The sequence below is a fragment of the Camelus dromedarius genome, chromosome 9 (genome assembly GCF_036321535.1).
Source record: "Camelus dromedarius isolate mCamDro1 chromosome 9, mCamDro1.pat, whole genome shotgun sequence".
Lineage (NCBI taxonomy): Eukaryota > Metazoa > Chordata > Mammalia > Artiodactyla > Camelidae > Camelus > Camelus dromedarius.
In genome coordinates, this window is record NC_087444.1 from 72,610,352 (window position 1) to 72,636,155 (window position 25,804).

At 43.4% G+C, this 25,804-nt stretch overlaps 1 protein-coding gene across 2 annotated transcripts in view; it reads left to right on the top strand.

Moving 5' to 3' along the window:
* The first annotated feature begins 1,283 nt into the window (after window positions 1–1,283).
* The window catches only part of SAE1 (SUMO1 activating enzyme subunit 1), a 61,023-nt gene continuing 36,502 nt past the window's right edge, over window positions 1,284–25,804 (top strand). The window contains exons 1-6 of one of the 2 annotated variants that reach the window (XM_031458963.2): window positions 1,383–1,493; window positions 6,018–6,120; window positions 12,068–12,179; window positions 16,592–16,765; window positions 18,870–19,012; window positions 20,400–20,499. In XM_031458963.2, coding sequence (XP_031314823.1) covers window positions 6,119–6,120; window positions 12,068–12,179; window positions 16,592–16,765; window positions 18,870–19,012; window positions 20,400–20,499 — 531 coding nt within the window. In that variant the 5' untranslated portion in view covers window positions 1,383–1,493; window positions 6,018–6,118. Of the gene's footprint in view, window positions 1,494–6,017; window positions 6,121–12,067; window positions 12,180–16,591; window positions 16,766–18,869; window positions 19,013–20,399; window positions 20,500–25,804 lie in introns of both variants that reach the window. The other variant, XM_031458962.2, reaches the window with a different exon arrangement.

Sequence of the window (25,804 nt, forward strand, 5' to 3'; positions counted from 1 at the left end):
GCCAGAACTGCCCACCCAAACTGCCCCTGAATTCCTGATTCACAGAAACTATAAGAGAGAATAAATACTGATTGTTGTTGTAAGTCCCTAAATTTTTTTCATAATTTATTATGTATCAATAACCCATAGAGTAGGCATTGACCAAATGTGATTTTTTTTTGAATGATAATTTGAACTTGGATGAATTGCTACCATTTTCTGAGTCCTGGAGTTGTACTGTAAAAGGGGAGAAAAGATCTATCCCTGAGGCTCACAGAGTATGTAAGATTAGAGCATGTAGTAGGAGCTTAACATACCACCAGCAGTAGTATAACCTCCTGATGAAATATATGGGCCATACAGCCTGGGTTTGAAGCCAAGCTTCACTGCTTCTAAGATGTAAGACTTCGGTCAGTGTACTAACACCTAACTTTGCTGGACCTCAGACTCCTTAGTTATGAGGGAGTGGGGGTGTTAAAGAATTTATCTGCACTTACAAGGGTTAGAGAAATAATCCACGTAGGGCCCATTGAAACTCCACAAGAGGGCAGCTTTTTTTTTTCTTCACTGCTCTATCCTAGCACAGAGATCGATGGCTGACAAACAAGTTCTCGATAAGTATTTGTTGAATGAATAATAAAAAGGCATCTTGCCTAAGGAAAACACATATTAACTATTACTAGCCTACAAGGTTCTACATGATTCCCCACCTGCTTCATATATGACTTAATCTCTTATCCCTTGCCATCCTCTCAGCTCCAACCACCTTGCCCTCTCCACAGTGCTTCAATTCTGTCAGCATGCGCCAGCTTCAGGGCCTTTGCACCTGCTGCTCTCTGGTTCCAGAAACGTTCCATCTCCTAGTTGTCTACCTAGATTGTTTCTGCAGTTCCTTCAGATCTCTGCTCAATGTCACCTTCTCTAAGAAACCTTCCCTGACCACTCCTGTCACCCTGTAGTCCCATATCTTGTTTTAATTTTCTTCCAACATTTATTGCATGTCTGATTTATATATTTTTTCCTTTGTTCTATTTCACAATAGCCCCACTGCCGGGATTTCAGCAGGCGCTCCATTATATTTGCTGAATTAATAGTCTCAGAAAAGGCCACTCGGGTAGCCTCGTGGGGCCAGAAGCCGCGCGGATTCTTGGCTAGTATTGGGAGGAGCCTCCACCACGTGACTGGCTGTCGCCCGCCAGCCTTTGAGGCTAAGGAGGTCCACGTGGTTCCAGGTTGCAGGGGCCGGCGGAGGGGAGGAGGTACTGCGCAGACGCAGCCCCTGGCGCAGGCGCAGACGCGGCCCGGGCGCGCAGCCGGCGGCAGTTGGTGGCGTGTGGGACTGGCGGGAGGTTGCCGTGAGTCCGGCGGGAGGTTGTCGTGAGCCCGACCCGAGCGCAGGCGGCGAGAGCCGGCGCCATGGTGGAGAAGGAGGAGGCGGGCGGCGGTATCAGCGAGGAGGAGGCGGCGCAGTATGACCGGCAGATCCGTCTCTGGGGATTGGAGGCCCAGAAACGGTCAGGGCCGGTGCGGCTTCTTGAGGGGGCGTCTGGCCTGAGGCGTTGGCGGCCCTCGGGGAGTGGAAGGGTTTAATTTGAAGAGGGGAGGCGGGAATCATGTACCCGAGCATGGTCGCCCTCCTGGGAGGACTGGAGGGGTTGATTTGGGAAGCGGGGACATCCTAGGGTGGTGGGAGGGCCGTTCCGAGGGATTGGCGGCTTCTAGAAGAGGAGGTGGGGAAGTCCTGGGGGGGTCGGGAGGATTCTGACTCAGGGTCTTGACGCCCGAAGGGAGTGATGTTGGGGTTTAGATCGAGGGTGGAGGCTTAGGGAATAGGAGGGGCCAGGAATGCATGGAAAGGATGAAAGTGGGAGGTGGGGCATAGTTCATTCATTCATAGGTAGTAGGAACCTGTTCTCTGCTGGACGCTGGAGAGCCTGGCAGACCGAACAGATGGAAGCTTACATTAATTCTTGTGGCCTTTAAGGGGTGGGCCAGTCTAAAAGAATGAAGATTTTTGAGGCGTCTTGGAGCAAGGTTTTTTTCAAGTGGGAGTCCTGAGAGGCTCGGAGAGGCTCGGCGGACTGGAGGTACCTGAAGAGGTTGTGTCTAGTTATGGAGGTGTGTCCAGAGAGGACAGGACTGGGTATATCTTGGGCATACCCACGGAGGGAGTAATCATCAGAGGGGATGAGGTCTTTGAAAGGGGTGATTGATTTGATCAAATATGTATTGAGCACCTGCCACAGGCACTATTTTAAACACTGGGCATATGTCAGTGAACCAGGCAGACTCTTTGCCCACATGGAGTTTACATTATAGTGAGGGAGGCAGTAAACATAAATAATAAAATACCAGATAATGCAAGTGCTAGGGAGTAAAAGCAGGAAAAGACGATCAACAAAGGATGGTGAGATGGAAGCGCTGTTTTGATAGGGTGCCCAGGGGGGCCTCTGAAGAGGTAACATTGACCCTCAGACCCATATGAAAAGAAAGCTGTGTGGCCATCTGGAAGAACCTTCCTAGCATAGAGAGTATGAAGTGTAAAATCCTGGAGGCCAGAGCACGCTTGGCAAATTGGAGTCACAGGGTGGATGGAACCAAATGAGTTGAGTAGCTTTTTTTTTTTTCCCGTGGATAGATTGTTCTTTAAATGTTAATTAAGTCAAATTGGTTAATAATGTTCATATTTTTTATCTCTTTACTGATTTTTTATCTTTACTGATTTTGTGACTGTTCATTCTTTTGATTACTGAGAGTTTTGTTCAAATCTTTATATTTATGGATTTGTTTATTATTTCTTTCAGTTCTATCAGTTTTTGCATTATATTCTTTAAGGCCCTGTTATTAGGTGCAAAAACATTTTGGATTGTCTCGTCCTCTTGATTAATTGACCTCTTTGTAGTTGTATTTATTTACTTTATAATTGAAGTGAGGAGTAGCTTTTTTATTCTAAGTGTGCTGGGAAACCTATTGGAGAATTTTGAGGGCAAGAGTAACATAATCTGATTTGTGTTTGAGAAGGATCACTCTTGCTCTGTGGAGAATAAATTGAGGTAGGCAGAAGTGGAGATAAGGATTCCGATTAGAAGGCTGCTGCAGCAGTCTGCTTGAGACATAAATAATGGTGTCTTGGAACTCTAGAGAAGGGATCAGATCTAGGTTCTGGATATAATTTGAAGGTAGAAGGGACAGGCTTTGTTGAAGGATTCAGTGTGTGGGGTCTGAGAGGCAGAACTCAAGGATGCCTCCAAGGTTTTGGCCTGAGCATGTGGAAAGATGGAAGTGCCTTTAGGGACCGAGATGGGGAGACTGTAGGTTTGGTGGGGTGAGGGAGAAATCAGGAGTTCTCTTTTGGACTTATGTTTTAGATGCTTACTACACATCTAAGTAGAGTTATGTGAGTGGTTGAGGTCAGAGGTGAGATCTGGGTGTTGGGAGGTGGTTATGTGATGTGATTGAGTACAGAGTGTAGAACTGATTGAGCTAAGGGTTGAGGAGGCAGGCAGGTCAAGAGAATTTAGTGTGAGGGGTGGGAGCTTCTAGAATTTTTTTGGTGAGAGAGTGTGTGCGTGGTGGGTGGGGTGAAGTGGGGGCTACTTCAGTTTCTTTCAGGTCTGTAGGGTCTTCTGTGATTGGGGAGGAGGGTCATCATGAGGCATTAGCAAGCATCTGAGGTTTGAAGGCATCTGAACTAGAAGATTGGGAATTAAATGATGAGAATGAACACACAAGTGGGGTTGATTGGATGTAGGGACTGCCGTTTGAAGGATTAGAGTGTTGGGGGTCCTAAAGGGTTGGGAAGGGGATCCTAAATGTACTGGTAGAGTTGATCCAAGGGGTTGGTGGCAGTAAGTAGTTTTCTTCACGGTGGGTTAAGGTTGGTGAGGATTAAATTGGAATCAGAGGGTTAAGAATGAATGAATGATCTGAGGAGCAATAAAGAATGGATGTGGGCGGCTCTAAGGAGCAGATGACCTAAGCTGCAAATCAAAGTCAGAATCTGGAATTCTTGGGAGATGGGAGTTATTCTGAGGACGTGAAGATGTACTGAGCTCAGTGGAGAACCTGAAAAGGATTGGCTGAGGGTCCTGTGAAGGAAGGAAGGGGTTACCTATAATTTGAAATCTACAGATTTGTACGCAGTCTTGCAGAGTTGATTAAAGCGCTCTCATGTCCAGTTTTCAAATGAGTCTCATAGCAGCTCTTTGGAGAAAGAAGGGGAGTGATTTCCTCCTGTACAGGAAGGAAGGCAACACTACGAAGCAAATTAACTTGCCTGTAAGGAAACTCCAGAGGGTTAAGGAGAACTTCAGGGACTGGAGTTCCTTTGCGAAATGGAAGGTGGCCTCCGAATCGACGTTCTACATTCTGGCTATAGTTTTGCCTCTGACTCTGGGATTTGAGCCAAGACTGTCAGAGAATTGGAAAGGAGAGACATAATAATTAAAAGGGCCTTCAGGGGAACTCATATAGGCTGGAGGTTTAAAAACTGGGGGGTTATCTCTCATACAGTGTTTTAATTTTTTGAAATTAATTGCCAGCATTTAAAAATCTAGAGAATTGGCCAAATTGCGGACAATTTGAGCATTAAAAAGAATAAATCTACTTCATTTAGACATAACTTAATAACTTAGAATTCATAAAGCCAAGGTAATATTTTAGCAAAAGAGAAGTAAGACATTTGTCTCCTTTGGAGGTGATTAGTAATGAAGTGTCTTCTGATTTGGTGAAATAAGAACTTCAGTGCACCATCTTCATTGTATTCCTGCCAAATATCTTTTACCCTAATCATGCTTTTAGAGACCAAAGAAACAAAGACACCATTGAGGTAATGATAAGATGTCCAGAATGTGGGACATTTTACAAGACTACTGCCCTGGTTCTCTTCCAGAAGTCAATGTCATGGAAAAAACAAGTGAAGGGACTGTTCTAGAGTAAGAAAGTAAAGAGGTGGTGTCAGATGCAAGGTGTGACCCCTGACTGGACCTTCTTTCAAAAAGCAAACTCCTCTTAAAAAACAAACAAACACATCTTTTACACGGTAGGGGAAATTTGCATATTCATCCCTGTTAGATGATATTTGGGAATTATTTTCTAGATATGATAAATAGTGTGATTATGAAGGAGAATGTCATATTTTTGGCCCTGCATGCTAGAGGTTTGAAGTGCCGGGATGTAGGTATATGGGTAAGGCCAAAAGGGCAAAATGTTAATATTCTTTCTATTTTTCTGTATATTTGAATTTTTTGTTTTTAATTGCAGTATAGTTGCTTTACAATGTTGTATTAGTTTCCGGTGTATAGCAAAGTGGTTCAGTTGAACATATCTGTTTTTCAGATTCTTTTCCATTATGGGTTATTACAAGATACTGAGTATAGTTCCCTATGCTATACAGTAGGTTCTTGTTGGCTATCTATGTTACATATGGTGCTGTGTATAGGTTAATCCCAAACTTCTAAATTTATCCCTCTCCTGAAATTTTTCATAATGAGAAATTGAGAAAATGTGTCTGTCTCCCTCCTAAGCCCTATCCCCCCTGCCGCCATGTGGAGATTTCAGTTTCTGATTTCTCTCTTTTGAAAATTAGTAAGATCAGACACCCCCACATTGATTGGAGCTAAGTAGAGGCTGCCTCTTTTACACAGAACATGGGCTCTACTTTGCCATCGTCTCCATCAGCTCTGATTCATTCACTGATAAAATTGCCTGGCCCCGGTAAGCCTGTGAGTTTGTATCTCTTGCTGTGGTGCCTAGCCCATTTTACGGGTGAGGTTCAAGGAAGGAAGCCAACTCTTCAAGGTCACGCACCAAGTAAACAGAAGAAGTACGACTTGAATCTAAGCCACTAACTTCAGGTTTACTGCTATTTCCATGGCAGCTCATTTGCCACAACCAAAGCTCATTCTTTCAGTCATATTAACAAAAAGGAGAGTGTTGAACCTGGCAGCCGTGTATGTTCTCAGATTATGTGCTCCAGCAGTTTTTGCACTGCCTTTCGTACCAAAAGCATGTCTAATTTTTCTTCCTCCACTTGACAGTGATTTGTCCTGTATGTAATTGAGCAGAGTGTGACTGGGAGGAGAGAAGTAGACGATCAGCTCCATGAGGACAAGCACTATATAAATGTCCAGTGACTAGGATGTGAGTTTTGACTGATCTATATTAAATTTCCAGTGCTTGCATGTGTGTAGACATTAAAACATGTGTTGAGTAAAGGGAATGATTGTACACTGCAAAGATCTAGGACGTCCATCTCTGCCAACTAGCTCTCTGACCTCTGATGAGGCACGGTTTCTTGGCCTTACAGTCCACATCTGCAAAAAGGAGGGGTGAGTGTGATTACATCTTTAAGGACTCTTTAAACTCTGAAATTTTGACTTCACAGAAAAGTCCCTGTTTTCAAGCACTCGTTACCCAACACTGCTGCCTTTCAGAAAGCACTTCAGTTGGTTCCCTAGGCATGTATTTGCCATGAAAGTGACTGAGCAGGTCCTGGAGGCCAGTCCTGGTGGTTACATACAAGGACCAATTTTTGCAGTGGTTGATAGTGGTTAATAGTTGAGTTCAAATCTCAGCTCCAGAACTTCTTAGTTGTTTAACCTTGTGTTCGTGTCTTTACTTCTCTGTGCTTCATTCAGTTTTGTCACCATCAGATGGAGATAACAGAATCTACATTGTAAGATTATGGAGAAAGAAATGAGATAATGCATGAAGAGAGTCTAGCACAGAAAGCATTCAGTAAATTATAGCTGCAATTATTTGACAAGTATAAATCACCAGCAACAAAAGAAGGGAAACTAAATAAGTTGAGATAAATGAGATAAAGTCAGTGGGATGAGTGGAAACTCCAGACGGAGGAGCAGATTTGCCCAAGCAGATCTAGGTGCCGAACAGTCTTAAGTTCTAGCTTGGATTCTGACGAGACATTTAAGTGAATATAGGGAATAGGCAGTTGGGTGGAGCAGGACTGTAGATTTAAATGAGGAGTATTACACTGTGAAGTGAAGAAGAGAGTGTTTTTAAAAGGAGAAAATGGTCAAATTTGCCCAACGGCCCCATCATTTATCTGGTTGCACTGACCAGAAACCTAGGAGTTCTTTATTCATCTCTGTTCTTTCTGTCCACATTCAGTCTGTTGGGAAGTCCTGCAGGCTCTGCTTCAAGCTTTATCTCATCCATTTTTCTTCATTTTTTAGTCCAGGCCACACCCATCGTCTCAGATCACCTCAGCAGTTCCTCCCTGACCTCCCCTGTTCACTCTTGACTTCATAATCCATTCTCCACAAAGTAGCCAAACTGATTTAAATAAAAAAACAGAACAAAACAAAAAAAACACCAGATCACAGCAGTCCTGCTTAAAAAGCCTTCCTATGATTTCCTGTATACTCAGCATAAAAACCAGACCTTTTGAAAAAATCTTGCCTTTCCTGCCCTGCCTTGTCTGACCTTGCCTCCCTGGCTCCCTCCATTCAGGCTACTTGAGTCTTGTTCTTCAAATATGCTAAAGGGCCCTCCGGCCTCAGGGACTTTATGCTTGCCCTACTTGAGTAAATATACAAGATTTTTGCATGACTCACTTTCACGCCTTAGACTCAATGGATGTGGTTTGAATGAGAATTTGGTAGTCTTAAGGATTTTTAAGCACGAGTGGACTTCACTGGCTTGACTTAACTTGCAGTCTGTATTGTGAATTCAGATTGTGGTGTGAAGACAGGTTCCTTCCTTCGTAGAAATTTTAAAGTTATTTCCATGACAGAAGAAGTTAAAGAGGGGAGAGTAAATGAGCAAATATTTATTTAGAACCTACTGTATGCAGGGCAGCATGGGGGAGGCATTGAGAGAGGGAAAAAAAAATCACAGATCTTGATTAGAACTGAATTTGGAGCCTTAGCTGTGGGAGCTTGGACACCTTTTCTGAGCCTCAGTTTTTTCCTTTCTCTAGGCAGACCTGGATCCTTTCCTGAGGAAATGTGATGGCCCACTGCAGGGCCTGTGGAGCCCTTGGCCTTTTAGGAAGAGAAATTGTATGCAGCATTTAGGGTGTGGGTGCTTTTTTCTGAGAGAAAAATGGTGAAGAACCACAATCAAGGTTTCAGTGAGGTGCTGTATGTAATGTACCCAGCTCAGTGCCTGGTACTTAGTGAGCCCTCTGTGGATGCTATTTACTGTCATTTGTCACTGGTGGACTTAATACACAATCTGTCACAATGTACTTTTACATTTACTTGTGATATTGAGAGGCAATATAACTAAGAGCATCAACCCTGGAGCAATGTTGCCTGAGTTATCTGCTTTGCCAGTTGGTAGCTGTGTGATCTTCAGCAAGGTCCCTAGGAACTCTGCGCCTCAGTGTATTATTTTCTTGTTGGCTGCTGTAACAATAACCACAAATTTAGTGGCTTTAAAGAACACAAATTCTGGAGGTCAGAAGTTTGGAATCTGTTTTACTGGGCTAAATAAAATCAAGGTGTTGATAGGGCTGTGCTCCCTGCACAGGCTCTAGGGAAGAATCTACTTGATTTTTCTAGCTTCTAGAAGCCCCCTGTATTCTTTGTCTTCTGGCCTCTTCCTTCATCTGCAAAGCCATCAGTGTAGCATCTTCAAGTCTCTGTTCTCTGACTTTGCTTTTGTTAGCAGTCTTTGCTTTTGTTAGCACGTCTCCTTCTCTGACCCTGACCTTTCTGCCTTGCTCTTACAAGGACCCTTGTGATTACTTGGACCTACTTGAAAAATCCAGGGTAATAACCCCATCTCAAAATCCTTAATTTAATCACACCGGCAAAATTCCTTTTGCCATGTAGTGTGATTTATTTACAGGTCCCAGAAATTAGGGCATGGACACCTTTGGGGGAGGGGCATTATTTTGTCTCTAATAGTCAGCTTCCTCATCTGTAAAATGAGAATAGTAGCACTACCTACTTTGCAGAGTTAATACATATAAATTGCTTAGAATTGCTTAAAATATAAATTGCTTTGGCATTCAGTAACTGTTTCATAAGTGTTAACTGCTGTTATTTCATTCTTTTTGATGGCTGCCTAGTTTTCCATAGTAGGTGTGTACCAGGCCACTGTGGCCTCAGCCCACCAGCTCAGTCACTCTACCTTATTGCTGCTCTCGTCAGCTAGCTGGTTATATCAGCCACTTTCTAGCTGTGCAAGCTAGTTCACCTCTTTTTGCCTGTTTTCTCAGTTGTAAAATACACATAACAAGGTACCTGCTCATAAGACTGTCATGAGGATTGAATAATATAATACATGTGAAGTTTAGAACAGTGGTTGTTGGCACACAATGAGTGTTCCGTGAGTGTTAGCTATTTTATTGTGTACCAAGGTTATGTAATTCTGTGGATGGACACTTAGGTTTCTTTTGGTGTGTCTATTAATTCAACAGCTATTTGAGTAACAGTGTAAGTGCCCAGCATAGTCATAGATGCTTGGGGTACCATGGTTTCTGGAGCTAACATTCTAAGGGAGGAACAAGCAATGAATGTATAAGCAAGTAGCATAATTCTGGATAGAAGAGATGTGGACCTGTTTTGGATTAGGTGGCCTGTGTGAACTTCTCTAAGGAGGTGACAGTTGAGCTGAGACCTAAAGAATGGGTCAGGTGAAGAGTTAGGGGAGGAAGCAAAGAGAAAAACTAATGCCAGAGTCCTACAGCAGGCGTAGATGTGGTGTTTTCTAGGATCGGGGAAGGTCAGCCTGTCTGTAGCCAGGTTACCAGGGAGAGAGCCGGATGAGATGAGGCCAGAGGGGTACGCAGGGCTGTGGGTAAGGAGCTGGCATAGGGCACCATTGAAAGGTTTGAGCGGGGGGGAGGGTATAGCTCAAGTGGTAGGGCATGTGCTTAGCATGCATGAGGGCCTGGGTTCAATCTCCAGTACCTCTAAAAATCAATAAATAAGCCCAATTACCTCCCCCCTTAAAAAAAAAAGGTTTGAGCAGGCCAGTGGCATCTGGTTTAAAAGATCTCTACCTGAGATGGGGACAGTGGGTTGTGGAGGGGCAGGAATGGAAGCAGGGAGACCCAGTTTTATCCATAAGTAATGGTGGTTCCGAGTAGGGTGGTGGCTGTGCAGGTGGAGGGAAGTGGATGGACGATGCTGTGAGTATCACACTGTACATGATTTTTGTGCCCGCTTGAATATTTCTGTAGGATTGATCCCTAGAAGGGAATTGCTGCATTAGAGTACGAGTCCTAATAGCCGACATTCATTAAGTACTGACTGTGTGCCAGGTACTATTTTAAGTGCTTTTCATGTAATTGAGCCATAAATAAGCAGTAGTCTCAGGGCCCCTAGAATGTTTAAGGATTAAAAACATAAACATGATATTCAGTGTTGTTGGCAGTTGAATAAGAAAACCTCTAGAGCAGTCAGTCTGTGGAGCTCTGTAGGATGTAGGGGTCATGGGGAGGCCAGGTGGCTGTGTGTAATTTATGTCAGAGGCATTTCTGTGGACCAGTTGCTCAGAGTTCAGAGGGAGTACTTGCTTGAGTCTGCCCTGATAAGGAAGGTCTTTTTGAGGAAGCGGCCTTCAAGTTGGGGTTTGAAGTCTGGAGGAAAGGCTTGACTGGGCAGAGAGAGGAAGAGCAGGTGCATGTCAGGTGTGCGGAATGTTGTGATTTAAAGTCTGCAGGTAGGAAACTGAAGGCAGGTTTGGGAGTAATCTGGGAAATGGGAGAGAGCCAATACAGAATGGATTTAAATGCCCACTGTAGATTTTTTTCTCTGTCAGATTTTTTTTTGAAAATCAGAATCAAAACCCGTCACTGGGCTCTTTTCTACTTAAAACAATGGGTATTGAAGAGATGTTTAGTAAGTTAAGTAACTTTTATTGAGTGTCTCTTAAATGCCAGGGACTGTGCTAGGTGGGTTTGCCCACATATTTCATCAGGTGGTCAAGGACATCGAATGACATGAAGTCAGAATTGCTATCTCCATTTTGCAGATGAATAAACTGAAGTTTAGAGAGATTGTGCAGTTTGTTCGGGTCACTCAGTTGGGAAGTGGCAGAGCCAGAATTCAAAGCTGTCTTCCGACCCAGAGCGGGTGGCGACGGGCAGCGCCCGTTGCTGAAGGAGCATCATGGAGAACAGAGCCTGAGGAGAAGTTAGTGGGGTTGGAGGTTAGGGGGCCACTAGTAACATTTGAAGATACACGTTTCCCAGAGGCCAGCTGGGCTACTGTAGCTGTATCCGTGTGGTAATCCAGCAGCCAAACAGGAAGAGACCCCATCACTCAGACTGAAAGAACATAGAACCTGGAATTCCAGACACAGCAGTGTCGGCCAGGTGACGGGAGGGCTCGGAGATGAACTCTGACAGCAGAAGCCTAGAAGGTACAGCTAAATGCAAGGGTGCCCAATCTTTCTGATGGCGAAGGTTTGATATGTGCACTATATTCTCTGTGGAAACAGCTTCTGAGGTGTGCTGCTTCTCAAGGGGTTGGAGCGCCTCTGGAAATCTGCACAGCCTCCTTCCTCCACCTCTCTGCTGCTCTGCTGCTGTCAGTCTGTGATAAGAGGCCTGCTCCTTGCTAGCGTCTCTGTCACTTACCTTGCTTGTATGTAGTAAGCCCTCTTCCCAGTTCCCTCCCATTCTGGTGAAGTGGAATTGTCGCTTGAAAGTCTCCTGCCTGCTAGGCTGTGGTTGGCAGTGGAAGGGCCCTATAGGAAAAAAAAGCAGTAATGGAAAAGCTGAGACCCAGACATCCTCCATCATTCCTGATCCATATCATGCTTGATTTTCATTATTTTTTGACATAATATATACCTCTCTGTTTGTTTGTCTCCTTTACAAAATACAAGCTCTGAGAGGGCAGGGATTAAGTCTGTTTGTTCTCCACTGTATTGCCACACCTTGGAGGGGTACTTGGCATATAGGTGCTCAATAAATATTTGTTGAATGAATTATTCTCTGCAGGATGGATTGGAGCCAGTCTTTTTTCCCTAGATTTGAGGCCTTGATGCTTCAGTGCAATTAGTGAAAACCAAGATTATTTCCCTGTTTTTGTCTTATTTTGTTCTTCAATGATTTGGGGCACTTCCACTGGTTTCCATCATCCCATTGACAATGTCTGCCTTGTAGGCTGCGGGCCTCCCGGGTGCTTCTTGTTGGCATGAAGGGACTTGGGGCTGAAATTGCCAAGAATCTCATTCTGGCCGGAGTGAAAGGACTGACCATGCTGGATCATGAACAGGTGAGATGTTCGCCACCTCGTCACTCTCCTTTGCAATCTCCCCTCCATCAGTATAAACACTCGCAAATTTCGAGAGTTCCTACTTACCCTTCAGGGCTATGAAAGAGGAGGGCTGGCATTAAGGGCACTGTATTGGAGATTGATAGCTTCAGCAGCGGGTTTGAATTCAGCTCCACCATACCCTAGGTGGGCAGCCAGTGGGGACTTGCGTCTCCTTGTTGAGCTTCCCTATTTGTAAAGTGGAGTAAATGTCTTCCTTGGAGGGTGATTGTGAGGAGTACAGGAGTCGTTTTCCAATTTGTACCCATAAATCCCCTGAATAACTGATTTAAAATGCAGAATTGCCCTGGGGCATTGTTACAGTGTAGCTTTCACCCCCAGGGATTCCGTTTTAGAAGGTCTCAGGTTAAGGCTCAGGGATAAATACATTTAATCATATTACTATCATTTTCCTGGCTGGAATATATACATTTAAGAGGTATCTCAGGGAAAAAAATTTGTATCTCAGGCGATCTTGATGTAGATATTTCACAGACATTACCTTGTAAAACACTGGATCAGAATGTATGTGGACTGCTTAACACAGTGCCTGCATGTAATAAGTACCCAATAGTTAATAATAATTATACAATATAATGCTATTTAACTGAAAATATAACCGTGGTGCCCAACTGCTGTGTTGCTTTCTCTGACCTGTCTTTTCTCCAAGATGGGAATAACTGCTTCTTTGTTTATGTTCTCATGACTCAATGACATTTTGGTTTTCTTTTATAGAAAATTTGAAACATATTCAAAAGTAGAATAACATTTGACACCCCACTTACCTGGCTTCTACAGATAGCAGTATTTTGTTACTCTTTTTTATTAATCTTTTTCTCCTGTACTTTTTTGGGATAGTTTTTTAAAGCAAATTCCAGAAATTATGTCTGTTTTTAGGTAAACTATTTCAAAGATTGTCTTTTTGATGTCACATATTATTTGTGCCTTTCTTTCCTTTTAAGCAGTGAGCAGGGGTCTTGTCTCATAAGAAGTAACTAGCACACTCAGTGTAAGGTGTAGGCTCTGTAGACAAAAAGTAAATGTTAAATGACATCTTAAAAAGCTCACCCTGTCTGGGGTTTCAGGAGAAAATAATATCTGGAATCTTTTTTTGTTTTAATTCTCCTGAAATATGAAGAGAAACATGGGTTGACTCACTTAATATCTCAGTCACAAATGGATTTTGACTTGAATTCAAAACCTTCTAAGGAAAGAAAATCCCTGCAAGCAAGCTGCCAGATAATTGTAACCATCTGAACCCTGACATTCCCCCAAGAACAGTGCCCCCTAGCGGCAAGAACACCCCATTCAGAGGAGGATTTTTTTTGTTGTTGTGGAGAGGGTAAGACCTGAGGAAGAATGGTTCCAAAACTTTGAGGCCCCTGGTGTAGAAAAATGAAACTGCAGTGGGGTGGTAGCTTCCTAATCTGGTGGGTAACCTGAGAATGGGGGATGAAGACAGCACTGAGGGTGTGTGCTGTGGTTCTGCCACCACCTCAGTACAGGGACTCGTGCTCCAGCGTTGGAGTGAGCAGGCTGACCGTCAGCCCTTACCGCTTCACTTTAGGGACTTGTAGTGCCTCCTGCTTTCCTTCCACTGCAAAGCCTGCCTCCTCTGACTGGGTTTCAAAGCCTAACACAGGGCTTCTCAGTCCCATCTGTGCTTTAGAATATTTGGGGAGTTATTTAAAAATAAAAGTTCTCCAGGTTAAGTCTAAAAGTCAGGGAGGATTGAGAACCACTGGCTTCATATAACCTGGTCCCAGTCAATTTACCCAGCCTGACTCCCAGCTCATAAATTTAAGAGTTCATGAACACTTTCCGGGTGGTCTGCCTTTTGCAGTTTGCTTGTGCTTTTTTCCTGACTAGGAACATCCCAGGGAGATGGTGCTGTGTAGTGCAAAACCTCTGGAACCATGCAGACTTGGGCTCAGATCCCACCTTCTTAAGTCTGGGTAAGGGAGTTAATCTCACAGAGACTTAGCTTGCTCATCTATAAAATGAGGATGGCAGTTCCCACCCTTTAGAGTTTTTCATTTTCTTTATGTCAGCAAGCATCCAAGAGCATCTGCTGGCTACCCTGAAGTATTCTAGGTACTGACGATACAAAAAGGCACAAGATTTGATTCCCATTCTAATTTTTTTCCCAGAAAACAGAGCAGGCTACGAGACTCAAGTTGTGGCAGGGGGACATGAGAGGCTTCCTGGGGTGCTGAGCTGAGTTTTAAAAAAACAAGTAGAGGTTTATCAAGTTTTGAGGAGCTGTGTTTTAGACAGGTGACGTTAGCACAGAACAGCATGGTAGAAATGGAATGTAACAAGCAGTTTGGTGTTTTTAGAGTATGAAACCCAAAGTAGTAGGGGGCAGGGGCAGGTTGCAGGTACAGTCCAAGTCAGGAAAGGCCTGTTTGAAAGCTCTGCTGTTAGCTTTTGCTTTATTCTTCTAGGTGGTGAGGATTCATTGAAGAGTTTCAGATGGGGGAGGGGTGGCCTCAGCTTTGTCCTTTCTGTAGATCACTAGTTACTGGGTAGACTATGACTGGCACAAGATATGGAGCCAAAGACTACGTAGAAGGCTGCTTTAGTAGTTTAGGTAAGAGGTGAAGAGGGTCTGAGGATGGCGGTTGGTGAGAGAGTTGGCAGGAAGTGCACAGAGGTGAGGTATACTTAGGTGGTACAGTCATAGGACAGCATGTGGGGAAGCAGGGCATAAGGACGCAGCTGACACTGTAGGTGCTGGACGCTGTCCGAACAACTGTAGTTATAGGATATCATTTAGTCCTCAGAACAGCTCTGAGATGTAGGCAGCATCATTCCTATTTTACAGATGAGAAATGGTGGAAAAGGAAGTGAAATACTGGATCCCCAGGGTCGTAGTAGTTAGTGGTTCCACCAGGACCCGGGCAGTCTGACTCCTGGCAGAGCCCATGCGCTTAGCCACCTCCCCTGGTGGCTGCAGTGTCAAAGATACAAAGACCAGGTTTCTGGCTCTGGTGATGGGATGGGTGATTAGTGAGCTCATCAACCAATCGCATGTGGTTGGCTTGTGGGATGTCCAGGAGGCAGTATCTGGTGGGCAGTTTAATATAAGACTCAGATGGATCAGGAAGCAGTACCAGTCAGAGCAGTTTGAAAAATAACAGCAGATTTTGGTAGAAATGAGAAGGCATTGAGTTGGTGTATGGAATTCTCCAGAGTGAAAAGGTGAGTGGTTCCGAGGTGGCATCCTGAGAACAGCCACACCTCAGAGGCCCGTGTAGAGACTGGAATGGCTGATGAGGGAGGAGGAGAGCTGGGAGGAGCAGAGCACAGGTGATACTGACTCACGCTGCTGGAGTGATGAGTAAGTGCGTTGTGTTTATCACCGTCCGCATTGTACATGTGGTCCCTTATACTCGCTCAAGTCCCCTCATTCAAGTGGTTGAACCAGGATTTGAATCCAATCTGAATCCCAGGGCCTTGTTCTTAAGCACTATGATGTACAACATCTGTGTAATGAGATCCCTGAGGAAGTGGGGTAGGGGGTGGGGGGGTCAAGGCTACTGTTAGAGGGCTGGCCTTGAAGGGAAGGACCAGCTTGTTTTCTTGGAGGAAAGATAGTAAGGGAGAGTGTCTGCTGCGGAGAGTTGGCAGGAGAAGAGGGAGACTACTTCTGTAGAATCCAGTCTTAGTGAAGGTGGCAAGGTCATACATGGAGATGAATGGTCACATTAGATGTTTGATGTGTGAAGAAATGCATTTTGAACAGTGGAATCTAATCCCACTGGTGGCTGTCAGGTGATTATACATCTGTCTTTGAGGCTCTTTTCTGCCGGCATCCAGTCTTCTGGGTGAAATATCCCTCTTCTCCAGCCCCTGCTCGCCTCTCCTCCTTTCTGAGTTTTAGTTGAATTTGAGTTTGTTTCAAACATTCTTAATTGTGTCTGATTTTTGCATTGGTCTGACTTTTAAACCACTTATAGGCAGGAACTACATCCTTTAAACTACTTACGTATTTCTCTGAATGCTTAGAGTTGGGCACATGGTAGGTATTTGGTTAATTCTTCGTGTTGACGGTTACATACTTTTGTTAGCAGTTACAAATTTTGTAGAAGCATGGACTGTTTTGTTTAGAGTGAATTTTCTTTATGAACACAAGGGGGTGCTCTTTAACCATCGTTGCTCAGTTTAAAAAAAAAAGTTAAACGTATATTTTAAAGCCTCAGAAGGAAAGTGTGTAAGGAGTCTGCATTGGGCACATTCCTGTAGGGATGACAGTAATACAATTAGGTGGTGATATTTTAGTTATTCTTTAAAATGGAAAAGTTCATTTGTTCCCCCGCCCCCCCGCCCCCCCCCCCCAATTCAAGTATGTAAAAAAAAATTCTTCCTAGGTGTCTCCAGAGGATCCCGGAGCTCAGTTCCTGGTGCGTGCTGGGTCTGTTGGCCGAAACAGGGCCGAAGCCTCTTTGGAACGAGCACAGAATCTCAACCCCATGGTGGATGTGAAGGTGGACACTGAGAATATAGAAAAGAAACCCGAGTCGTTTTTCACTCAATTTGATGCTGTAAGTTTCATAGGGAATGTAAAGTCTGCTGCAGAAACTAAGCAAATTAAAGCACTGGTTATATGTATACCATGTATACTTGAGGGTTCGACTCTCAGATCTGAGCTTTTTCCCATGTAATTTGTGAGCTGTTCTGTTCTGTAGTTTTAGTGTATTGCCTTAGTAGATTGAATGTGTTGGTAGGTAGATCCAGTCTGCTGAATCTGCTGCAGCTGCCAGCGGATTTCTGTCTTTGGGTTTCTTCTTTGGGCATGTTTTCCTCAAGACCAGCTTTTATCATTGATGTCTTATCTTCCTTTCAGACTCTTTGCACATAGCTTCTATACGTTTTATTACACACGTTTTCTCCAGAACACCTAACGAGTTGGTGATTAACTTATGTAGCAGAGTCATTTGTGTGTGTGTGTGTTAGAAATATCAAACTACAGCTTGTGTTTGTCTTTGCAAGAGCACACCTGATCTTGGTCTCTCTGTGTCTCTGTCTTTCACGCAGCCGCTTTGGCCTTGTTGCCACAGATAACAAGACAGAATCACTATAGTCATGAGCCAGATGAGGCATAGCCAACCTCATCTGATTTCACTGCCAAATCTATGCAGAGGTGAAAGTATAAGTTAAATTCGGTTTCAGTATCTGTGACCTTTTAGGCACGGTTCCCTGTACCCTAGAAAAGCTTAACAAATGTTGGCTAACTGAATTCGTCACAGATAATCTACTTGTTTTTTAATTGAAAAGCCCATTACATGAGAGGTTAGAATTTGGGTTTGGTAGTTTGTTTTTCCCACTGTTGTATTTCTTATGTGCATCTGTTCACATGTGGGCTTGGAATGATGGATCATCTGTGCACTTTGTTCTGTTAAAAAAAATTCATTCTATTTTGTAGATCCAGGTATTGGAACATTTTCCATTTGGACATGTCATCTTTGTTTCTTTATCCATAGTAACCACATTTGGTTTACTCTAGGTATCCCTTGAACTTCTAGCAACTAGAAGCTTTATTAGAACTGAAGCATGGTTAAAAAAAAAAAAGAAAACAACTGAAGCGTGGGGCCATTGCTGGTATATACAATGCATGTGCACTAGGCAAGCGTGACTGCCTCAGGTTTGCGCTGTGTTTGACTGGTCCTTGTAGGTTTTAACACTTGCCTTTGACCTCAGGGCTCCATTTAGTCAGTTGATTACATGTTCAACTGTAGCTGCCTTACCTTTTAGATTTGATTTTCCCTTGGGTGGCTGCATCCTTTGGATGGTGCCAGTGGCTCACATTTCCCTGTGAATGTTATTTCAGACTGCCAGACAACAGCAAAGAAGTTTATCAAATGAAAATATCCTCCCTGTAGTTTCTTCTCCAACTTACTATGTTCAGAAGAAAACATGTGCAATTTAGAAGTCATCTTCTTGGCCCTGATAACAAAGCTTCTCCTGAAAAGATGGTGTTTTATGCAGTAAAACTTAGCCATTTCCACTACCTCAACGTATTGGAACACAACCTAGAGGCCTCAGAGCAACACTGATAGTTCCACCGAGTGAATCACCAGCTCATTGTCTAAGTCTGAATGGGAGGTCACTTGGTCTGTAACCTTTTCTTTTGTCCTTAAATTCAGATAAAGTTTCACATCGAAAACTGTGGAAAAATAATCTCAACAGGACTTGTTTATCTTCTTTATCTTAAAATTATCAGTCAAAAGAAGGGGGAAAAATGCCCTTGTATTTAAACATGACCTTTGGGTAAATTTAAAAATGGTTTTGTTTCTCGCTGTAGCCTGTTCTTCTTTTCCTTTTCATGAAAACTATGAAATGTGGTTTATATATGTTCCTGGATTAGAGGAAACAAATTCATTGGATGGCTTTTACTTTATAGCTAAACACATTTCGTTTTGGTTGCAGAAGGTGAAGTGATGGTCTCATGATTTACATTTTCTACACACTGAAACTTGCAACTTTTCTTTTGTCTTCTAACCATAGGATCCAAAGAACCTGTTGTACCAGTTTGAAACTGGCTCTAGACATGCCCAGAGAGACTGTTCATTAAGATTTATTTAGACATCAGGGCAGTGATTCACAGTCTGCACAACTCATACCCAGCCACTTTCTTTCTTTCTGCAGGTATGTCTGACTTGCTGCTCCAGGGATGTCATAGTTAAAGTTGACCAGATCTGTTACAAAAATAGCATCAAGTTCTTTACAGGAGATGTTTTTGGCTACCATGGATACACATTTGCCAATCTTGGAGAGCATGAATTTGTAGAGTAAGTTTTGGGAGAGGAGGAGAGAACATAGCATTTTGAAAATACTGTTTTATTCATTGGTAGGAAATGAACCATGTAAAGAAAGTATTTTCCTGTAATACTCAGGCCTTTGGGAAACCAAATCACTAACAGCTTACTGAATATGTAGATTGTGTGTTCGGACTTGTGGGCGATGTGGCCCCTGCCTTCCAAATTGATGGTCTCCTCTGGAGCATGAAGAAAGCAGTTCTGAGGCAATCAGGGCACACCACGTGGGTATTTGATCAGCCTGGACTTCAGGTGGTGAAGCCTCACTTTCTATTTAGATAAGGCTTGCTTGGATTGTAAACATTTGTTCCCCATCTTGGGCGTGTGTGTGTTCAGGTTGAGAGATAGTAAAATGAGTACAAAATAGTTAGATGGATAACTCTGGAAGCACATTGAGCCGAAGCCTACCTTGGAAAAGCTCCAAGGTCCCAAGACTGCTCTGGTGGAGCAGACAGGCCTCCTCCTCTCATTCTGAACATTGAGGTTGCAGACCAGGGTGATTCTCACATGATGGGACCTGCAGTGTTTTGAACTTGTTAGCTTCTAGGTGAAAGATGGCAGATGATACCAGTACTGTAAGACTATATGACTTGGTTTTGGGGCTATAAGTTTTGAGCACTCCCCCTTGCTGATGAGAGGTAAAGAGAGACCCTATGCCGTAGGTGAAGCCTCAGACCAAGAGTCAAGAACTGCTTTCTTTTGTTCAGTTTCTCAGATAAGTCTCTGTAATTTCTCCAGTCTGCAAGTTTCTTGCCTGTAAAGTCAGGATGGAGGAGGGACAAACATGTTCCAGATCTCTTGTAACTCTAATGGTTTATGACTGAAAATCTAGTTCTTTGGGCACATTATAAGTGGATAAAGAAGTCGGAGTAAAGACCAGGTCATTTTAATGTGTGCTCCCCATGGTTGGGGGAGGAATTAAGTTCAGCTCTTTATTTCATGAGTCAAGTGGAACGTTGACAAAGTTTACTGAGAGCTTACTGTGTGCTAAGCAATTTCTTATTTCTCTTTGAATAATCCTGCAGGGATTATTTTTCCCACATAGTGGGTAAGTGGGTAATCAGTCGGTGGGCTGAGATTTGAACCCAGATCTGTGTGAGGTTTTTTTTGGGGGGGGGTTCGGTTTATTTATTTGCTTGCTTGCTTGTTTGTTTGTTTATTTATTTCAATAGAGGAACTGGGGATTGAACCCGGGATCTCACGCATGCTAAGCACATGCCCTACCACTGAGCTCTACCCTCCCCCGTATGAGCTTTTGCTCTTAACCACCATCCTGTTCATCGAGCTCCTGATGCTCTTTTTGTTCAAAGGGCATGATTTATAGGATTGAACTTGATTCCCTCCTCTCATCACCCTCTAGGGAAAAAACCAAAGTTGCCAAAGTTAGCCAAGGAGTAGAAGATGGACCTGATACCAAGAGAGCCAAACTTGATTCATCTGAGACCACCATGGTCAAAAAGGTATGTGTCCTGGGGGGCGGGGGCATGTCAAGGGTCAGAAACCCTGGGGCCTTGAAGGGTACAGGCTGCAACAATTGGCAGCAAGGGCAGCTAGTGGGGAGGCTAGACAGACTGGGCCAGTGCTTGTGTCATTTAAAGTGGGGGCAGCTACGCTTAGTGTCATCCAGCTGTTGCTACAAGGGTCTGTGGACCTAGTGATGCCAAATGTGATTTTTTTAAGAGAATCAGAAATGTAGATTTTTTATATGTTCTGTCCCAAACTTTTTAATACCGGAAACCTTCTCACCTTGAAACCAACACCTCCCATGCAGTTCCTGTCCACCCTGAAGAGACTAAAGAGAACATGCTGCAGGACCTACTTGCTCGGTGGGCCACCAATTTGGACTTCAGGGTATGGAGTAATATCAAAAAGACTGTTTTTGAGCACAGGCCATTACTCTTATAGAAGAAAAAAAAGTTTCTTTTCCCAGATTCATAGACAATTCAGTAAGGTCCTAAGTGGGCAGGGAGACAGTTTAAACTTGAATTGCCTAATTGCTTTTTTGCTTTTTTAAAATAAATTTTTTTTTCATCAAATAACCTTTTAAGAAGAAAAGTCTCAGTGTTGACAAGTGTTATCAGATGTGTATGTATTTTTTTTTAGCATAGTTTAGGTTAGGGGTTTAGTCTCTACTGGAATCGGTGCCGGAATTCAGTTTATAGAAAGAGGAATGGGAAGGAAATCAGAAGAAGATAGTTTCGTAGCTCGTGCTGGAATCTGAGAAGGGAATTCATGCAATGGGGAAAACGAGGTGAAGTGGCTAGAACTCGTTTTGTTGAACCGAGAGGAAAGACATGGCCAAGCCCATATTTACTCTTTGCTTTGTAGATTTAAATGTTGAGAAAGAAAAACAGCTGATGAGGGCGTCGAGTTAAAATTGCTCTAAAGGGGGGATTCTAAGAGTGCAGAAACCACAAAAGAGACTGTAGAAAACCACAAAAGTGGAACTCTTTGAGTTTCCCGCAAGGCTGCTTTGGAGATTTTCTTTTTCTTGCTCTTTATGTTTGTATTGGAATAGTTTGATGCTGTGAGTGTGATACAGAGGAATTATTAAGCCCTAATTTTAGGGTCTATTCACAGGACCATAATTATCCAGAGTGAACATTGATGTTTTGGCCAAAACTTGGGTCCTTTTCTTTCTTCCTTTCTTTCTTTCTTTCTTTCTGAGGCCCAGTCAAGCTTTATCTGAATAGCTCCGTGAGTTTGGTGGGGGGAGATAAATTGTTAACTAAGGAGGAGTACAAAAGCAGCTTTGTGGGTGCTGTCAATTTATAAATCACACCCTCTTACAAGTGTGACACTTGGCCTTGGTGTGAAGGGCTTTATGGCTTAAGGGCCTTCTCTGATTGGGGCGGGTCTTTCACATTCAAATGGAGAGAGCCCAGCTTTGTTAGCCCTTCACAGCTGGAAGTTTCCTGGGAGTCAATTCTGCTGGTGCCCACTGGGGCGGATCTGGAGACCTCTTTTGGGAGCCACTTTATCTAGCTATGAGGAGAATGTGGGCAGCCCTGGCAGGCACTCGGCGGCCTTCGCGTACCATTCCTAGGGCTCTCCAAGTCACAGCTCTTTGTGCAGCCTCTTCCTACATGGGGCAGAATTTGAAGGTATCAAAATATTCCCCAGCTGACATTGTTAGTCAGCTGTTTCACTTGGACAATTCGGGCTTGGATTCCAACCCCGAGCCCTTAAGGTTGCGAGGCATTCAGTGCATTCCTGATGACAGCCCCTGGGATTCCGAACCTTGCCTTTGTGCGGCCTCACCAAGCGCGCTCAGAAGGACTGGGGTGACACGGCTGGGCCCGCGGCTTTGCCACCTTGTGATGACATGCCGTCTCCATTTTGGCACTGACTGCTCCATGATTTCGAAGTTTTCTCTAATTCAAAAATTCCTTGATTTAGATTCCGCTCTTTTGCCTAAGGTGTACAGAATAACTAGTTGGGTTATGTTCAGAGTGCAGGATGGGGGTGGGGAAGCAGCCATTTCCTGTTTCCTGTGAAAGGCTTCTGGTTAGGGTTCCCTTCCCCTCCCCCCTTTCCTTAGGTTCAACCAAATGTTGTAAAGCCACTTTTGCTTCAAGGTACACATTGTGCTCCTAAATTAGAAATGTTAAAAAACAAAGAGGAAAAACAGCTTGTGGTTTTCACACCGTCTAGGAAGGCGCTGGCTGGGCCTTTCTAGCACCGGTGCCGTCATGCCCGGACAGTAGGTGCTCAGGAGTATATTGTTTGCTTCCCTTGGTGCCCAGAGAAACCAGGAGAACAGAGTTCATCAGAAACAAGTCTTGGGCACAACCCCAATGTAGGCACGAACACATAGGTGATGAAGGAGATTGCAGTGGTTCTGTGATGAGGAAGTGCCCAGAGAGGTTTCCCAGAGGAAGAGTTGTTACAGTTGACATGTAAAGAATGAATTACCAAGCACCTAAACCAGGACTGGCATTTAGTCACAGGGAAGAGGATGGAGAAAAAGCACAGATGTAGGGGCAGAGGGACTCTGGCTTCCTTTGCTCTGAAACAGCCAGCTCTTTCTGTATCTATGAGTTGTAAAATACCTACTTTGTGCAAGGCACTGTATTGGGTGCAGGGAAGCACGTTAGTCTCCTTGTTTCCATTTACTGCTGACAGTAAAGCTAGAAGTTCAGTGATCCACCCAAGATCGTGCAACTCTGTAAGAAAGAATAGATGGGGAGAGAGGGTAGGCAGTGGCTGAGGGCACAGGCTCACCTTATGACTCACAGGGTGAATCCCCTTGGAGTTTCTAGGATAATTTGAGATTTTATGAGGATGGTGGGATAAAATATGTGAAATTTGGAACCATTCCAGAAAACTCTGGGGATAAAAGGCCACCATCGTACTCCCATGTTCCTGCCCCCCCCCCCCTTATTGTTAGGGGCTAGATGGTGGTGGTTACTCTCCATAATAGCTCTTTAAAGATTAAACATAAAGTAGGATTTGTTTCTGACATGCCAAGAAATACAGATTTAATTTTACCACAGCTTCTGCAATAGTAGGTAACTAATTTGGGCACTGGTAACCCTTTTTTGATGAATTAGTTGTGAAATTCCACAGTTGAGTAGTGATTCATTATTTTGATCCCCCTCTCTGGGCAATTTGTTGACAATTCTCTCATCCTCCTCTCACCCCCATCCTTAAAGAAACATTCCTGATGGCTGACTAGTTTAATTCCTCCCCTTTTATGTGGCACCTTTTTTTTCCCCCAAGTTTAGTTGATGTACAGTTTTGTTAGTTTTTTGGTGTACAGCATAGTGATTGCTATACATATATATGTGTGTGTGTGTGTGTATATATATTCTTTTTCAGATTCTTTTCCATTAGAGGTTATTACAAGATATTGAATATAGCTCCTTATGTTATACAGTAGGTCCTTGTTTATTTTATGTATAGTAGTGTGTATCTGCTAATCCCAAATTCCTAATTTATCCCTCCCCCTCCCCTTTACCCTTTGGTAACCATAAATTTGTTTTCTATGTGAGTCTGTTTCTGTTTTGTAAATAAGTTCATTTGTATCATTTTTTTAGATTCCACGTGTAAGTGATGTATATTTGTCTTTGACTTCCTTCACTAGTATGATAATCTGTAGCTCCATCCATGTTGCTGCAAATGGCATTATTCTTTTTTATGGCTGAATGGTATTCTGTTGTATAAATATACCACAACTTCTTTATCCAGTCATCTGTTGATGAACATTAAGGTAGATTCCATGTCTTGGCTACTGTAAATAGTGCTGCTGTGAATTCTGTGGCACCTTGACTTGTAATGCTGATTGCACTTCAGATTACTTGTCAGTGTCTCTCCCATTAGAGTCTAAGCTCCTTGTGGGCCAGGCAGTTTTGTTCACTGCTGTGTTCCTAGTGCAGTGCTTGGCATACTCCTGTTGAGATGTTTGTTCAGTGTAGGCGTGGCTGTTTCAGCACCATCTCCCTGGAGGAGATAATTGTCATAAAAAGGAGTTATTCAGGAGGGTGGGTATAGCTCAAGTGGTAGAGTGCATGCTTAGCATGCACAGAGTCCTAGGTTTGCTCCCCAGTACCTCTTCTAAAAGTAAATAAATAAATAAACCTAACTCCCCCCCCCAAAAGGAGTTATTCAGTTAACTGTTTGTGATCAAATAAATGGATTAATATTATAGTATGTTAGTTCTCATAGTTTAGGGTATTTGAGCTCAGCTGACAGGAGTCTTTTAAATAAGACAAGGGGCTTGGCTAGGAATATTTAGAAGTAAGTCATTGGATTGCCTATACCAGAACCTGCAGGCCAGAGAGGTTTAACACTCTGCTGATTGTCAGAATCACTTGGTTTGGGGAGAGAGGGGCAGGCAGGGAAGCATAGGGTGCACATTGCAGAGAATTTGGTGGAATGCTGAGTAGTGGGTTTTGCAGGTAAGACAGTTGTGGAGCGTGGAGTGGGTGCTGGTGGTGCCTTGTCTCACCCGAGAGAAGTTTCTGTGCTCTACGGATAAGGAAAGGGGGTCCCTCCCAGCATCACAGCACAATCCAGTCTTTTTTGTGTGATATTTGATACACACAAAAATCATATGACATCAATGCAAGTTACGGATTGTAACAAAACAAACATTATCCAATTTAAAAACCAAAACGTTTCCAGTATTATCCATACCAATCTGTGTGTTCCTTCTCAGTCTTCTCAGGGCTGCTGGTACATTTGTATGGATTTAATAAGGTACCAGAAGGGGTGGATATACATAGCCCTGCTTGGCATGGTGTTTTACCATGTGTTTGTAAATCTAAACAATGGAATAAAGTTTATTACATGATGTTGTAGGTATAAATTAAGAATGATGTAGCTGACCACCACGTACCCACCACTCAGTGTCAGGCATAAAACATTACTAATGTAATCCAGGGCCCCGGTTACCCTCACCAATGCAAGTGACCACTGTCCTTATCTGTGGTTCTTATTCTCGTGCGTTTCTTCTTACTGCATATGCATGTATTTCCAGGCAATATAGAATTGTTTGGTATGCTTTTTAACTTCTTCAGAATGGGTTTCATATTGTATGTATGCTGCCACGTTCTCTATAAGAGCAACGTTAGGTTTGTGAGGCCCTCTGTGTTTATATGTAGTTCTGGGGCTTTGCTGTTCCTTCTTGTTGCCTCTGGCCCTGTGTGGCTATTTAAATTAAAAGGAATGAAATTTAAATTAAATTAAAAATTCAATTCTTCAGTCTCACTAGCTACATTTCAGATGCTTAGTAACCACACGTGGCTGGTGGCATCCATATTG